The 17,411-nt window shown below is 41.0% G+C and overlaps 1 protein-coding gene across 1 annotated transcript in view; it reads left to right on the top strand.

Annotated features, from left to right (window-relative positions):
• The window catches only part of xpr1a (xenotropic and polytropic retrovirus receptor 1a), a 127,574-nt gene extending 116,128 nt beyond the window's left edge, over positions 1–11,446 (top strand). The window contains exons 12-15 of the mRNA XM_088928334.1: positions 3,582–3,748; positions 5,426–5,565; positions 7,591–7,812; positions 8,288–11,446. Coding sequence (XP_088784460.1) covers positions 3,582–3,748; positions 5,426–5,565; positions 7,591–7,812; positions 8,288–8,348 — 590 coding nt within the window. The 3' untranslated portion in view covers positions 8,349–11,446. The remainder of the gene's footprint in view (positions 1–3,581; positions 3,749–5,425; positions 5,566–7,590; positions 7,813–8,287) is intronic.
• Positions 11,447–17,411: the final 5,965 nt, after the last annotated feature.

The raw sequence follows: 17,411 nt of genomic DNA, 5'->3' as shown, positions 1-17,411 counted from the left end.
AAAAATTATTAAAAATAATACGGAGGATTGGAGTCATTTTTGTTTCTTTCTTGTACATCAGCCTCTGTGTCTTGTGTTTATGTAACCATTGTTTCTCCATGAAGATGCTTTCAAACATCCTCTGAATCACAGAGGTAGATGCTCTCAGTCTCAGTGATATATTGTTCATGCTAGTTCCTCTTTTTTTTACCTTTGCTTCTTGCATGCCAAGATCACAACCTCTCTTTAATACACATCTCCATTGTTCTGCCTGTCTCAGTATATGCCACATGGATGAGAGCAAATGTATGCTTAAAAGTGAAAAGGTTTTGGAATGCTTAATATTTGCAGAGCTTTAAAATATTGATGTCATGGTGAATGAGAAGTCTTACCTTACACTCAAACCCCAGGCTGTGGATTCATTTTCATCGGCTACACTTAAAATTTTCTTGTGATTTATTTAGTGTGTCCTGTTCAGTTCTGGCTCAGCGTGTAGAATACCCACTTCAGCAGTTTGGCTAAGTGCCTCCACTCTCAAGCGAATGAAAACAAGAGAGAGAGATGTTCGTGTGTTCCTTTTACATTTGCTGATCCCGTTCTACTGTGACTGACAAACTTTGGCACTTTCTGTAGAAAGATAGAGTTTAGGATGAATGATTTTCCTTGTACTAACTGAATTCATGTTCATTAAGGACTGTTCCCTGTGTGAACTTATGAAGTGCTACAGATTTTATTAGATTTTATTAGATTTTCTAATCATGAGTTTTATACTGCAGCTCAGCACAATTAAGACTTATATGGCTCACACTTCAGGAGATGCAGAATAAGGACTCCCTTTTCTGCAGCACACCGATCACGGGCTTGTGGATGTGTGCTTAAAAGGAAGTCATCCTATTTTTTAAATGTTTTTCTTTACCTGCAAACATTTCAGCTGCTCTTTTCACTAGTGGTTTGTACACTAATTACAACTGAGCCTTCTTTTTGTCCTTTTCGATATTAGAATGGGTAAGTTTAATAGAACTATCCCACTGCAAGAGGACTGTTATCTACTGTTGTTTCTTGTTACTCTGTATGGCACTCTGACCATATCTTTCACCATAACACCTACACAAATTTTTTAAATGTCTCCCTTCGTGCACCTTCATGAACTTCACAAGTTAAGCAGTTCCATACTTAAAACGTATCCTGCTGTTCTGCCATTTTCTGTTCCTGACTTAACCTTTGCTCCTTTTTAATATCCCAGTAGATCGTCTTAGGCTGCAGGAACACGAGCTCCTCTCAAGGTGCTGAGTTTGTGCAATCTGACTTTGCTTATTTCAGTATAAGAAAAAGTCTGCTTTTCATTAGCAATAGTATTTAACAGAATGTCGCAACTTCGTTGATATTTAAAGTGTGCTGGCTTTAACCACTGGCTAGACGCATATGCCTAGTCTTGTGGTAGTGCACTGTGGCTGCCATAATCTTTCGCAGAGACCTGAAAGCAATTACAAGTGTAGATCACATGTGGTAGCGTGGCAGCAAATTTAATGCTTCAAATCACCTGGAACAATGAATCTCAGCCCATTAGTAATTCTTAAAAAGAGTTCATTACGCCTTGGATGATATTAAAATAAACAAAAGGATCAAAAAGATAAGAGGTAGATAAGAGATATTTTTATTAGCAATGTTTTCACAGTTTTTTCCCAAAAAAACGTGGATAGATGAGCTAGGCAATGTGATGAAAGAGTAAACAACACAGTAGCACCTGGAGCTGTGGACTGCAGTGCAGCTGTACAAGTGCGTGACTGAAATGGCATTTCTTTATTTACCTCAGTTTATGTTTATGCAGGCACACATCTAACAGTACAGATGTATTTGGAACCACATGTCACCAAGTCGTTGAGTGAGATGGAAAGGCAGCAGTGAATCTCTTTGCTGCTCCTGGTTTGAAAACACCACATTTTTACCTATCCCTGCAGAGTAAACACGCTCAACCTTGTTTTTCTGTTCCTCTCTTTGGTATGGTCTGATTGCTATTTGGTCTGATTTTACTGTGGCTTGCACCTGTTTTTTTCTGACAAGAAAATAATAGAGAATTTTGCAGGAGGCCTGCAAGGGTGGTGTTTTAAAAGTTCTGCCAGCACATGAGTACTGATAGTACTATGCTGACACCATTTTTCTCTATTTTTATATTTTGCCATGTTCAGCAAAGCCCCAACAATTACTTGTCCGTGCTGGAATAAACATCACGTCTTGTTTACTCAGGCAAGCTCCTTTACTGGTTGAACCATTCAGGAGGCCAGCAATACAATGCCTTGACATATTGTTGAATCTCAAACATTTGTGAAACAGAAAGGTACAACATAAGAATGGTTACAAACGAGAGGATGTGTTCTGCCTGTTCAGCCTACCTAACTTGTTTTTGTCAAGCTGAGCCAACTGTCTTCTTAAAATAAACTGGAAAACATTAACATTGCCTAGAGAATGCCGCCACTCTTGAAAGAAATGGTTTTTTGTCTTCCGATAGCATGATCTGCCATTCTGGACCAGGGTTATCATTTTCTCAGTGTTCAGTGTCCCTGTCAGAAGCTCTTTATTGACTCTGAAATCTGTCACAGCGAGTTAAAGACTCATTAGCTGATCTAGAACAGGCGTTTCATTCTGTCAGTAGAGATCACCTGCAGTACTCTGCAGCCACTGATAAACAAGGCTTCTCAGCTTCGCTTCTCACCACTGACTGCAAGAACATGTGTTTCAAATGTGCATCTACAAACTCCTGTGTATGCCTGTATAGCCCTCCTTTAGTTAAGCTGCTAGACCTTTTTCATGACTTACAGATATTTACAAAGCTATTGGTCTGTCAGAAAAAAAGTTTTCAATACTAATGACGGCATTATTACATTTTGACAACATATTATACGGAAACATGCAAACTCGGAAAATCAGAAAAGGTGAAGCAATCTCCGTAAGTGTTTTAAAAGAATAAAATCCAACCATGAGTTGGTTGTGGTAGCAAGTGCTGTTTTAGTGCTGAAAGAAATGGAGGAAAAGGACCTGTGCTGAAGACTCTGTGAATGGAGCTCCCTCTGCTGGGTCTCCCAGGCAGTAGCACAGGTCGGACCAAAAGAGATGGTTTCATTTACTCCTGTTTGAACTGCTCTCTGGTTCAGTATTCATTTCAACTTAACTGAATTCTGCAAGACAGAAGGTTTATGTTGTTGTATTCCCCACAAAACACATTTTTTTTTCATTCCTAACAGGTGAAGCAAGCCTATGGCTTTGAGGGTTTTTCCTGAAAGCTAAAAGAGTGGTATTGAAATGGGGAGCATTTAGAGTGGTGCTCATTCTGCCCTGTGGAAACAGCTGGAGATTCATTAAAGTACATGATAACGCAGTACATTCAGACAATCATCTACAGGAGTTCTTAATGCACACAGAGCTGCTTAAAGTAAGCATTACAATACCCAGTGCTGTGCTTTACAACCCCCCTGAGAATTCCTCATGCCATCTGCCCAGAGACCAGGAACAACAAGACTTGTAAAGAAAAAAGTGATTTTGATTTTGAATTTAGGGATGCCATACGTTAACAACCGCTTGTTTGGCGTGTGTTTTTGTGCTCCCAGACCAGGATGACTCCGATTCGCAGGTGTTCTTCTACCTGATGATCGTCTTCTCCGTGATCAGCTCCCTCTACACGCTCATCTGGGACCTGAAAATGGACTGGGGGCTGTTTGACAAGAACGCTGGGGAAAACACCTTTCTGCGAGAAGAGATCGTCTACCCCCAGAAGGTAAGAGGGAACTCCTCTCTAGCTCTGCAGCAAGACTCCTTTCACAGCCGTGGTCCCGGTCTCCTGCTTTCCCTTCTAGAGCAGCTCCTAGTTATTTCATCGAGTTAGTGAACTAGTCATTTGTCAATTTATCTGCAAACTACTGCGTTAGCAGGCAATTCTAATGGAACTGAAAAATAATGAAGAGGGGTGGTAACAAATACAGCGAGAGTGGATAATCAGCAATCTGAAGAGACAGGAGAGTCCAGAGAGGTGGAGGTGTACTCTCTACTCTGTACCCGTACATCAAAAAGAGCGTTCAGAATTTAATCTAGGAGAGTCCAGGATCTCAGAGTGTACTGTATATTGGTCATATTTATAAAAAAAAAGTTTCTAAGGGCATATTGATAGGTTGTTATGGGGGTTTGCATTTGCTACAGTCCAATGAATTCACATCTGAATTGTAATTTGTACGGTACGTTATGGTATAATGAAATTGTGAATGATATTCGTCAGTGTGAAACTGAGGAAGTATCTATCGTTTTAAATTTCCTTCCTTGATGTCAGTTGTTAAAAACTGTAATGGAAGACAAACCTAATAATGATTGAGGATTGAGGAGAAGGCACTAATGATCTCATATTTTCAAACAATCAAGCAAGAGTGAGTAATTATTGGCCATTGTGTCTTATTGTACGTAAGGTTGTAGAAAAAGTAATTCGAATTAAAGATTATCTGTATTTCAGTAAGTTTCTAATGGCTAAATGCACAAATTTAAGGTTGATATAATTAATGGAGTGCCAAAGGAATCGGAACTGAGACCACTGTTTTTCCTGGTTTATATCAATGACTTCGATTCTGGTATAGCTAGTCTATGCTACCTAACAATGAGGATTGGCAAATATTTTAGAGACGGCAAAGAAAAATCAGAACAATTCAGGTAGAATAACATTTAATACAGAAAGGTGCTACATGAAGGTAGAAGAAACATAAAACTACAAACATGGAAAGGAAAAAGATCTTGTAGGTGCCTATTAAAAAGACAAGGTGTTTATGTGCCCTAATTTCCATCTTCTAGACAATGTAGAGAAGCACTAAGTATCACAAACTAAATGTAAGGATATAGAGCTAGACGTGTACAGTTTAAATCCATGGATGTTTTGTTAAAATCGTGCGGTGTGCTGGGTAAGTAATCATATAGAAAATTGTGTTCAGTTCAAGTCATCACATATGGAAAAATATATGCTGCTTTTCTGGAATCTGTCCAGAGAAGAGCAGACGGGTACATGCCTGGGCTCAGAGCAACACTATCAGACTAAAAGAGCTGAGTCTTTTCAGCTTGATGTGAGAAAAATATTATTTGATGTTCAAATTGTTTATTGGTTTTAGGGGGAAAAAATGTATATTACATGGTAAAACTGTAGTAATTTTTAAGCTGCAGTTATAAAAGAGACTCACACTAAGGTAGGCAGACACTAGCAGCTGTCTGTTGTGAGCTTTTCACATGGTGCCATGCTCCTGTGAGCTGGGGGTGAGCCAGCGCAGCAGTGAGAGCTGCGTCAGTCCTCCTCCAGGTGCCTCAGGCCAGCTGTTGGCAATCTGCTTGTGGTGTGAAAGGAAGTGGTTGGTCTGACAGTGCAGGCTACTGGTCTGCCTCTGTCTGGGGAGGGGCTTGACAGATGGCTGTCACTCTGCCACAGGCCTACTACTACTGTGCCATCGTGGAAGACATCATCCTGCGCTTCGCCTGGATCATCAAGACCACCATCACCACCATGGACGTGTTCCCGTCCGCCGACGACATCCTCTCCACAGTGCTGGCGCCCCTGGAGGTCTTCCGGTAAGACGGGGTGCTCGACTAGCTCACGTCCAAACCACGTGGGGGTTTTGTTAAAACAGCACAATGCAGCAGTAAAACAAAATTGAGAAAACTGTGTTCACTGCTTTAGAAAAACATACTGTATACTGCTGCTCTGGACTCTATACAGAGAAGAGCAGCCAGGTAAATGCCTGGGCTCAGAGCAGCACTGACAGGCTGAAAGCACTGAATCTTCTCAGTCTGAAGGGAGAAAACTGTGAGGGAGCTCGGATATTCAAGTATTCAGTGTCAAACCAGTGGAGGTCTTCAGTGCCAAGAGTGAAATGTGATCCAGAGGGCACAAATGAAAACTAAGGCAAGGTGCGTTTAAAATGGTGAATAGGAGGTTTTAGGTATTCAAGGAAAACTGGACAACTTTACACAAACAGCAGCGGGAGTTGAGTACCTCCATGTTGTGAAAGCCAATACCATCTCTTCTTGATTAAATCTTCAGATCAATTAGCTACTGAAAACCAAGGCTTTCTGATATTCCTATGAGATTAGTTCCTATGAGATTAGCTTTCATAAAAGGCCAAAAATGTATAAATCCCAGCAATTTAAATAATAAGATTGATTGGTTAAGTGTTTTCACCTACATACTGTAGCTGAGATCTCTACCAGGTCGAGAAGACACTGGAGTTTGGAGGACCCTGATATTGTATCGCCCATCTTGTATATACCCAGTAGGTACTGGGCTTGTGATTGGTGACTGGAGGGCAAGGTTTGGTTTACCCAGGTCTCTCCACTGGGCACTGTCTCTCCTGCATATAGATGGTGGTTAGAACTGAACCTCTCAGTATTGTAAAATTCAGAACCTCCAGTCATGAGTGCATTACAGGGATAAATCTTTCATTGAATAGAGTTTGATCTCGTCCAGATGTAATGAGCTGCTCTCTCTTGTCCAGACTCGAACGCTGAATCAGAAATGTCATCTGTCATATTATCTTAGGCGAATTGACCAAAAATATGGTTTCAAGTTTGAAATACGCTAAAGCTGGTAGTTGCGAATAGCTCAGGCTGCAGTAGGAGTTCTGTCTTCTTTATAGTACATGAAATATTTAATTTAATATATATTAATTACTTTGTAGAAAAATACATTGTCGTGACATTTTATTTTCGAACAAATAATATTACATATTGTTTTTTATTTACTTATGGCTTATCACTACATACTAGTATTAAATGTTTATACTTTTACTTTTAGGGGATAAATTACAAAATGTAACACTTTTCCTCAGTGTCTCTTAAAACTCAGGGATGAAAAAAGTTTTATATACTTTAGTGGGTGATGTGGAGAATGGAGAACATAATGGTCTTCTGGGATAAAATTTCATGGAAAGACATTCCAATTTTTTTTAATGTGGATATATCCACTTTTCACAAACATTCTGTTTTCACAGCATTCGGATGCAGCTGAATAAAAAAAAGGTTTCCTCATTTAACCCCCTTTGTACTGTATGTTATGTACCTTGATTTTAGTTTAGAATATTTTAAAAAGTGGAATAAATATTGCATTGTAGCAAAAACCCTGATTTGAAAGGCACTTTGCTTATCTGGGATTGGTGTTTCAATGCCACTGGCTCTGAAGTGTTAGAACAGCAGTCTGTGGGGGCAGATTACAATGCCAAGGCCTGCTGTTCTCCATTGATGACATTTCTTTGTTTTATTTTTAAGTGCATTATTCTGGTGTTTATGTATTTTTTTTCTAGACAATTTATGAGAAGAAGAATGGTTTGAGTTCTGTGCAATGATTATAATATATTGGTTTAAGTAGCAGGGGTGTAAGGTCCTTGTTTGGCATTGCAGCTTCCTTTAGCCATTTAAAAACCTTGAGGTGGCACTGTTCAAGTCTGGTCCCAGAGTAGTTCCTACTTGCACAGGTGTGGTAGAGTCACGTATCTACAGGAAGGTTCTGATGCTCAGGTACTGATCTGGGCAGCCTGTGTTGGGGTGTCCAAGCTGAGCCCCGTTCCTCTCCCCGCCTAACCGCTCTGCTCTCCTCCTCAGGCGCTTCGTGTGGAATTTCTTCCGCCTGGAGAATGAGCACCTGAATAACTGTGGTGAATTCCGGGCCGTCCGTGACATCTCGGTGGCTCCGCTCAACGCCGATGACCAGACCCTCCTGGAGCAGATGATGGACCAGGAGGACGGCGTGAAGAACCGCCAGAAGACCAAGGCGTGGAAGAGGAGCCACAGTGTGTCTCTGCGCCGGCCCCGGCTGGCCTCACAGTACGCACCTCGCACTTACGCCCTCCTTTGTCCTCGAGAGTGGCCTCCCCATAATGCAGCATTGCCTTGCGGTGCATTACAACAAAACATGTTCTCAAGGACCTCTAACCCTGACCTTTCACGTGCTTTGATTAATTAAGCCACGGTAATTCCTGGCTTGGTTCAGGTCAAGAGCTTTCCAGCCCTGCTGTTTCTAGAAGCAGCTATTGAAATGACTTTCCAGAGCTTGCAGCCAGGAATGGAAGTAGAGCATGCTGATTAGGCACTCTTAATTGTTCCTAATTAATGAATATATTGGCAAACATTAAAAGTCTTCCTGAGGCCTGCACCTCGATTGATGTTGTATCATTAGTGCTGGAAAACTCCAGCTGAGCTCCCAGTGGCTTCATCATGCGGTTGATTAAATGATTTTTCCTTCACTCATCCTCATGTTGACATTTGATGACCAAGCGCTCCTGACTTCTCTCTCCTGCAGGTCAAAGACACGAGACACCAAGGTCTTAATAGAAGACACCGATGATGAAGCCTACACCTGAAGCCTGGGCTTTCTGCTCAAAGCCTGAGGGCCCGCGCCTCTCTCCAGCTTTTCAGTCAGTCTGCCACAGAGCTGCCTCAGCGCACTTTCCACACACACACAGACACAATCTCTTGGGGTTTCACTCTAAACTTTGGTTTTGTACATCAGTTTTCTTTTTTTTTATTTGTTTCTTTGTTCGTTTTGAGTTTGTCGCCAATAAGTTGAAGATACATTCAATCAAAGACTGTTTACAAACGTTTATATATATATATGTATATCAGGATCAACAGGAAAAAAGAAACTAATATAAATAATACTAAACAAGAGCAAGGACTCAGCACTGGACAATAAACAAAGCTAATTCAGACACTCAGCTCGGGCCAGTTTCAGCTGGTTCCAACTGGTTTTTACTTATGTCTTTCTTTTTTCTTTTTGTCATTAAGTTGTTTAAGTCAGTGTATGACCCTGGGTGCACTTGCAGGAAAAGTGCACACAATATCTAAGAGAAAAACAAGCAAACAAAAAAAAAACCTACTGTTCTCCATTGGTGAAGTTTTTTTGTTTTTTATTTTTAGTGTATTATTCTGATGTCAATGTATTGTTTTTTTCTGCATTATTTATGAAAAGAAGAATGGTTTGAGTTCTGTGCAATGATGCTGATGTATTGGTTTAAGTGGCAGGGGTGTAAAGTCCTTGTGGGGCATTGCAATGCTTTCTGGCAGTGGGCCCTTTCTTTAGCTGTTTAAAAACCTTGAGGTGGCCTTGCTCAAGTCTGGTCCCTGAGTAGCTCCTACTTGCGCTGGTGTGTTAGAGTCATGTACCCAGAAGAAGGTTCTGATGGTCAGGTACTGATCTGGGCAGCCGGTGTTGGTGTTAGTGGTGATGTTGCCAAGGTCCTGAATAAGATCCTACACTTGGGTTTTCTCTCTAGTCAACCACGAAAGTTGAAAAAATTCTGAATGAGAGTTTTACAGTTTTGATGCTATAATTTCTTTAATAGCTCAATCTGGAAATTAAGGATGAAAATTGAAGGCCCCTTTAGTTTCTCAGTGATTAAAAAAAACAAACAGGGCCAGAGAAACCCAGCACAATGTTTTTATTGCCGCAAAAAAACAACAATTGGTGGTAGTTAAAATCGGGGTCTTGGTTAGGGTCAGTCCACAGGTGCTTTCTATTGCCAAAAGCATTAGATTTTTTAAAGAAAACTTTTTTGCTGTAAAAAAGTAATGTAATACCACAATTTACTCCGTTTTCATTTGCTTCCTAACTGAAAATGCTGTCAGACAGCTGCACTAGTTCTCTTTGTCAGTGTGCAATCTGCAGTTTGAGACAGACCATAGCAAGGTCTCCAGCTCTGGTCCTGCAGAGATACGATGTCTCTAGTTGTTTCCTAATCCAAGCGAAAATACCTAGAGTGAATCAGTTACCCATTTAATTCACAAAGATTAATGATAAGATCCATATAACACCTGAAATTGTAGAACCAGGACTAGGGACCTAACTGAAGGCCAAGCCAAATACTGTAGGAAAAGCATTAGACTGTGGCGTCACGAAGCCAGAGAGCTTAGCTTCGGTGTTAAAGCTTCGTTTCTTTGTACTGCTAGGACCACCAAAGTATGATGTAGCACGCACCCAAATGAAAGTTAATAACCCAAATCATAAATTCAGCTAATTAGAAACTCAAATAAAAGATTAGCTAAATGCATCAGGTTAAGAAGTAATTTCAGATGAATAGGTGTCTTACTTAACTCAATCTATTAGTTTTTATTAAGCTTTTTTGGTATTGCATGAACCCAAAAGATTACAGTATCTGAATGAATCAGGCTTCCCTGTCATAGAAAAAAAAAACAATCCTACAGACAAATTCACAGAGATGAATGGCAGTAGAAAAGCTGTCTGCCTACTCACAAATTAGGTTACTAGCAAATCTTTTTTGTTTGAAAAAGGTATAATCTGTTAAATTGTTTCTTCCCTTAAACCTCCTTCAGCAGTCACAAGGTCCTCCTGTATGTCGCCACATCACTGCAGTTGCTATCCTATATAAGTCACAGGTTATATAGGATAGCAGCTTATATAGTGTTCATAAACACATTGTAGTGTTCATAAACTACATGGACCAAAGTTTCACTAGTTTCTATGAGAGGATATTCTCATGTTACGCTTCCATGATCATTTCATTTACAGCCTTTGATGCATTCCCCGTCACTTTCATTTGTATGGACTTTTACACACAAACCAGTTGAAGGCTTCCCCAATTTTTCATTTTGTCCCATGTCAGGACACTAACCAAATCTAAACCCAACAAAACCAGATCGTAAGTTAATTTACTGTATAGCCACCTTCCCAACATGTCTAAACTTCCTGAGTGAACTCATCCCAGTGGCTGTCAGAGATGAGGTTGATACCATCATTAATGTCTGCCCAGGGTAATATAATGAGAAATAGAGGAGGGTGTAGGGGGATACAGATGAGCAGTAAAGGATCAGTGTTTCATTCATATCAGTGCCATGTTCAGGCAAACGTCTTTTCACCACACCTATTTTAGAGCTTTTTTTTAAAAAAAAAGGTTGTCCCCATTATGCTTCCAAAAAATAAAAAGGCTTGACTGATGTTTACTGTCATAAATTTTAATACAGGAGCCTTTTAATTCAAGTTCTTTATACCTATTTTTATTTAAATATTTTGCAAGTGACACTTGTATCTTTAACAGACAAAAAGTGACTATTAAGTACTGGGTGAGGGACAGTTTTCTTGTCTTGTTGGTACCAACCCAGCCAATAAAATAGGTGTTTAAACTCACTGAATGAAAAAAGCTTAAAGAGCAGTGAAATTTGAAAAGGACAGAACATGTTTCCGTTATCGGAGACCATAAGCCAACGCCATCCTCAAGGATTTTAAATGTGCAGGGGAGGTTTTCAGATGTCAGATGCACGGGCAAGGGGCTGGTTAATGTTGCAATGATACCTGGTCTAAAGAACTGTAGAGAATTTTTTAAACTTGTGAAAACAGGGTGGACTTCAGTTGAAGCTTTATTGCACAGTTTATTCAAATGAGCTGTTTTTGTCCACTTAGTCTAGGAAATGAATATGCATTTGTGAGATGAATACCTTTCAATTGTTTTCAAGACAATTTTGTTTTCTTTGATATTTCTCTGGAATGGTCAATGCAAAGGACTCCTTAGTGCTCCCAGAAATCTCTCAGGCCAGGCATTTGAAAGATGGACATGGGCTCTAGTAGTAATCAGGAAGGAAAGAGCGCACTGCCTTTATAACCTTTGTCCCCATGCGACAGGAGACCCCAGAAGATGACTCAGCAGTCTTCCTGTGGGTGAATTCTCGGAGATCAGGCTGTGTACCCCTAGAAAGTGTGAGTCAGACGTGATCTACCATTAAATACAGGTATTCCACAGGGTATAACTGTTCTTGATGTCACATACCCAGACGTCTGACAGGCACAATAAGCGTGCTTGTGTGTTCTAGAACAGAGAGTGATGGAGCTATAAGGATAGCTGGAAAGTTAGAAATTCATACTAACAAGAATTGATTGTCTAGACAGAGGGAACTTTGTAAAACCCAACATTTCCACCTTTAAAGAACGGCTCACAGCAGTTCCATCTGAGATTCGGATTTCACGTCTGGTCTGTATGATATGCTACAATAACACAACTGTAGTTTCCTCTTTGCACTTTGGTTTTGCAAAGCACCTTCTATAGAAAAAAAAAGTTGTGTTCCTGCTTCTGAAAGCCTGCATAGTTCCCTGTGCTCTGCCAAACCTGAGACAAAAGTGGGTATGTCAGCGTTTCCTTCTTGAGTAAGATGCAGTGTTTTCTCTAAACATTTCTTTTTGTAATAAATTTCCATAAATTGTAATGTAAATTGTAAAACTTGTTTTTAACGACGACTGTGTTATGACTGTATCTGACTCTCAAGGAACATATGGCTGGTCTCAACAGTGCTGCTCAACACAGGGAACTCCCCATCAGCTCAGTACTTTCATACAGTCAGCTTCTGAATTTTAACGGTGGTCCTGCTAATGGTCAGTTAAACCATTGAGGAGCTGGTTATAGCAAAATATTGAGTAGATTGCAAAGGGGACATCTGGGATTGCCTTGATCAGTGCATTTCAGTATAACCAATGATATCTGAAGGCTTCACAGCGAAGCCTTATCTGATCTAATAATTGTCCACAGATTTTCAACCACCTTATGGGTACGACCTGAAATACTATGAAGAAAAGGATCACAGCAACCAAGTATGTTGTTCAGGAATGGCCAGCATTGCTCCATTCAACTGACTCAAGACAGACTTTTGTTGTACAATTTTAAAGCACCACAATCCTAATAGTAATTCCAATATTACAGACATGTTTTTGGAAACCATTTGGAAAAGGAGGAAAAGGCAAAAAAAAAAGTCAAATAACCTCTTCCTTTGAGGGTCTTAAATGATCTATTCCATATTTGCTTCTAATATCACAACACCATAATGAGCCATGCTTGAGAATCTATAATAGAGTAGTGCTTGGTTTAAAGTGCAAACTACAGACAGGTCTGTGGGCTCCTATGATCCCACATCATTATTAAGGAAGAAGACAGCCTAGTATTGTTTTGAGTCATACGGACTTGTATCACGATGTGGCCTATGGGGTGTCATTCCTTCTTGACAGCATGGGCTGAGCTTCTGGAAAAGTGAATACTATAAACCTCTGCAGCTGTGCTGGGTCCAGTGCGTGCGCTTTAGAAGTTGATAGTAAAGCTGATCAGCAGTGGGATTGGGGGTGTTGTTGAGAGGGCAACCAACTCATTAACCCCTCAGAGTCAGACTGACTAGTCCCCACTCGTGTCGTTGCTGTGCTACTGGAGTAGTGAAGTGGGGAGTGATCGAATCACTGCCATGCACAGTTCTGTTCTCCTGGGATTCTCCTACGCATGTGTTTGTTGTTCTTTTATCAATGGAGAATGGAAACTGCAACTACTTTCCTGTATTGTTTGGTGATTTCTGTATACATAGCCTGGTGAAGGTTTACATTTAAAACTTTTGCCAGTTTTAGTGATGTAATGACCAGTTCTTAGTCATCCGAGCTTGAACATTTGCACAAATACTCACTGATTTACAAGCATTTGCGATACGGTCAAAATTGAATAGAGAAACCCAGGTGCCTTCCTGCATGTACCTCTGAGAACCTTACCGTACTTTCACACATGGGTTGTTTTCAGGATGGAAATGTTCTGTGTCATAACAGGATTCTGAAAAAAGAGATCAGTTCACTCATCAGGAAAGAGCTACAGGGCTTCGAAAATAGATTGTGTGAACTCAAGTGGATCAGCATGATCCTAACAGGACGTAAAAGCCTTTAAGAATGTGGCCTTCTTTCTTAAAAGAGATGCTTTTACCAAATTCGTATCGCTCAGGCTCTTGGCACTGGAGACTCCTTGTTTTTTGGTTTCCATCATGTACAGTATTAGTTAACTTAATTTATCCCCATTAATTGAGCCCTTCTAACCCTTTTCAGCTCATAAACTGTGTGACACAGGTAGAATTTAGTGTCACCCCCTGTAAAAAATGCTGGGTTTCAGAAACTTCCAAGACTCTAGGCTTGACGTCTTCTGTTTGAAAGAGTAGGTCTGCTGAGGTACACTCTTGTACTTTCCGTTCTGAATCTGTGCAGTTACTCCACTGTCACAACTCATGCATACGCGAAGGCAGTTTGTTTAGAAAAAAACAAAACATTGACGAACAGTACGTGCCCCATGTGTTGTCACATGTGGAACACCACCAAATCTCAGTGCAGATTCAGAAATCTAGTTTGGCGCAGGGAATAATGTGCACATGCATTCCGATTCTGTAGAAGCCAAGAAAGACAAAAACCTTAAATGCCTGTTAACATCTGTCAAATAGTTTGAGACTTGCCCCTACAGATCGACAGCTTCTGGACTGGTGTCTCCCTGCACAAGCTGTGATGGCAAGTGGGGCACCTGTCAGTCTGAGTCTGCCTGTAGGACTAGCTCTTGTGTGGTCGTTGCTGTGCCAGGGCCCAGCTACAGAGGTCAAAGTGTTGTCACCTTTGGCAGCAAATGCACGGACCTCTCTGGAGCCAGACCCCCTCTTCCCCAACTCCAGGAGCCTGTCACATGGGCAAAAGGGGAACCTGAGCTTTCAGGAGGCTCTTTGGAAACCCCATCTGCCTCTTGAGTCCCAGTCCTGGACCACACACTTTCCTCCTCACAACGTGGTGTATCCAGGACTTTGTTGCTCAAGAAAAGGAAAAATACGTTTCTTGAGCGTTGAATCCGTTCAGAATTTTACATAAGAGTTATTAATAAACCTTGAGGTTTGAACTGTTGTAGTTTTCACTTTCCATGAGGTCGTCTCATCGTGCATTGATGTTTGAACAGCAGGTTGTTACTCTGCTTACAGCAGCGTTTATTTCCCCTTGAAAGACGAGTTCTGTTGCCTAATCTTTGTAAAGAGATCTGATTACCTTTAATTAGTTCTCAATCAGAAATGCTAATCCTTTTGGAAAACAAGGTTTTTATTTTTTTGTTGCATTGAAATGGGTTGAAGCACCCATCTTGGGAATCCAAACAGGAATGTGGGTGGTAAATTTAAGGCACATGTGTGATCATTTCAATTGTGAAAGTGCTGTTCAGCTTGCGGTCATGTTTCAAAAACAAACAAAAGCACTTTGGATGGCACCATATTCCAGGCAGTGCAGAGAGCCTCGTATTTTAATGTCAAAGCTATTGCTCCGTAGTGATCTGGTACTCAACCTTTGATTTTTGCTGATTATTTCAGAAAAAAACGTTCTCCCATTTTCTAACTACAATATTTAATAGTGTTATAACTGACAACTGGCGTCCTAATGGCTTATATAACAGACGTGTATTGTGTTCCACCAGCTGCCTCGCCATTTCAGCCTGCCTGTGTACGAATCAGGCACTCAAACTGAAAGGCAGGTAGGAGGAAGAGTAACATTTCCATACAGGGTAGAACTGAAACTGATCGCTCAGGAAAAATGTAGTAGAAGTTTAAACATCAAGAAGATTTCCAGCACAAATGGTTAAGGATGTAATAAATGGGGCACTTTGGTGGTTCTGTAGAAGCTACTGGATAATGTGTGCATGTAAGCTCTGCACATTCCTGCTGACAGCCTGTGCCATCCAACTGAGAGATGAAGGGCAGTCTCAAGCATTGAATTTCTCCTTCCCCCCTTGGACAGGCCATGCCTGGCCCTGGTGGTGTGTGGCTCATGGAGGACTGTGTATAGGTAGGCATGAACCGAAAATACTGTTCTTGATTTAAGGGGTTTCCATTGTAGCGGGTGACCTTTGAAAGCACAGATTTACATTCGCACACAGAGTTGCCTGTACACTCCTCCAGTGAGCCAATCATCTAAACTTTTTGGGGAAGTAAGAAATAAAATAGCAGCCACCAAGAAGCAGAGCGATACGATTCTCTGACCGTCACGAAGCAACGTGAAAGACTCAAAGGACTGCTGAATGGAAGACCACAGCAGATTTTGGCCTTGATGTTGTCTGTGGCCGACTATATTCTGTAATGTCCTAATCTGACTGAAGCTCCTTCAAAATAATTCAACTTCAAGACAGACCCATATAATTTTCTATCCCATGTAAACTGAGGAGCATTACTGCTATGGGGGTTTAGAACCATAACTGCAATTTCCTGATATCTTGAGTGCCACAAAGCTCCTCTGAAGTGTGCTTCTCTTACAATCTACTTTTCTGGGTTCTCTGTCAGAACAGACTGGGCAAAATTGGGGGTAATGTAGTCATCCATTGAACCTTGGTTTTACACATCTCTGCTAACGAGTGCTGCAAATACTGGTTGCTCCTTCACAGAACTAGAGGGCATAAATATTACAGTTCCATTTGGTATTTTATTTACATTATTCATTAACATTTGTGATCAAAAGTTAATATTTTGATCATAATGAGCCCATTAGCATGGAAATAATTCTTAATTTATTTTATTGTTTTTTTTCAACCCTAATCACCCCTGAAATGCATGAAGAGACCTGAGACCTTCCTCGTTCCCCCACTGCAGAGGAGATGCTGGGGTAACGAGAAAGTGAACGTGTGCTCACACAGAAGAGCGACCACAACACAGCGTGACACTATACGTCCGGACGTGTTCACTGGGAGACTGGGGGAGTTTCCATTGATTAATGAGACATCTGTCACCCTCTCTTTAGGGTGATGCACGTGAAATGTCCATCTCTGATAGTGTGGGGAAAAAAAAGTTCTCTGTGAGAAACTACCGCTGTACAATCGGTTCCATTTAGCACCTGTCCTGCGTTCAAAGAGAGCTGACTTGTGTTAATGTTAAAAGCTGGTTCTTTTGAACTTGGAACAGGGGACCGTGAGGAGGGCTGATGTAAAGAACTAGTCAGGGGTCTTCCTCTTCATTCAGCCACTGCAAAGTTTAGTCCACTATCTCGTCCTCACTACTCACAATTAAGGTGCTATCCAGGCTCTTTCCTACTGGGAGAGCTCTTGCCAGCCTTTTACAGTCCCCTGCTTCCTGCAGAGACCAGCTTTTCGGTGTCTAAGGTTTCAGACAGCTTCACAAGCGGAAAACAGAAGAAAATGAAGGGACATTTCAGTTTCTTGTCTTCTTCCAGACATCGCCTGCAGTTATAGTAGCTCTTGACAAATCAGCATTTTGAAAGTTCCTCTTTTCTATAGGTTCTGTCTTGATATGTGTTTTATTTTTGTTTCCCTTAGTTGCTGTAGTGTTCTCCGTTACCAGGGTCATGAACAACTGATATCTGCCTTTGTCTAAATAATGTCTGCTTTTCTCATAACTACCTGAGCAGATATTAGACTTTACAATCTTACTTACCTAAGCTGGAAACAGAATTTGTTAAACCTGCGAGCACAATCTTTGGGCTTTACTCTTGAAAGCAGGTGACCCTTGGCAGAGTTCTGCTGTAGGGGAGTCTGGCTCTTCAAAGGAAGTTTAACTGTACTCAGTTCTGTGTTGCTGTCCACTCTCTCTTCTTCTGTATCTCACACCTGTGGCTATGTGTGCTTCTTCATTCTGTCACAGAATAGGTGCATATCGTG

Source organism: Atractosteus spatula, chromosome 11, assembly GCF_055471065.1.
Source record: "Atractosteus spatula isolate fAtrSpa1 chromosome 11, fAtrSpa1.hap1, whole genome shotgun sequence".
Taxonomy (NCBI): Eukaryota; Metazoa; Chordata; class Actinopteri; order Semionotiformes; family Lepisosteidae; genus Atractosteus; species Atractosteus spatula.
The sequence above is the reverse complement of the archived record's forward strand: the minus strand, read 5'-3'. Positions and strand labels throughout refer to the sequence as shown.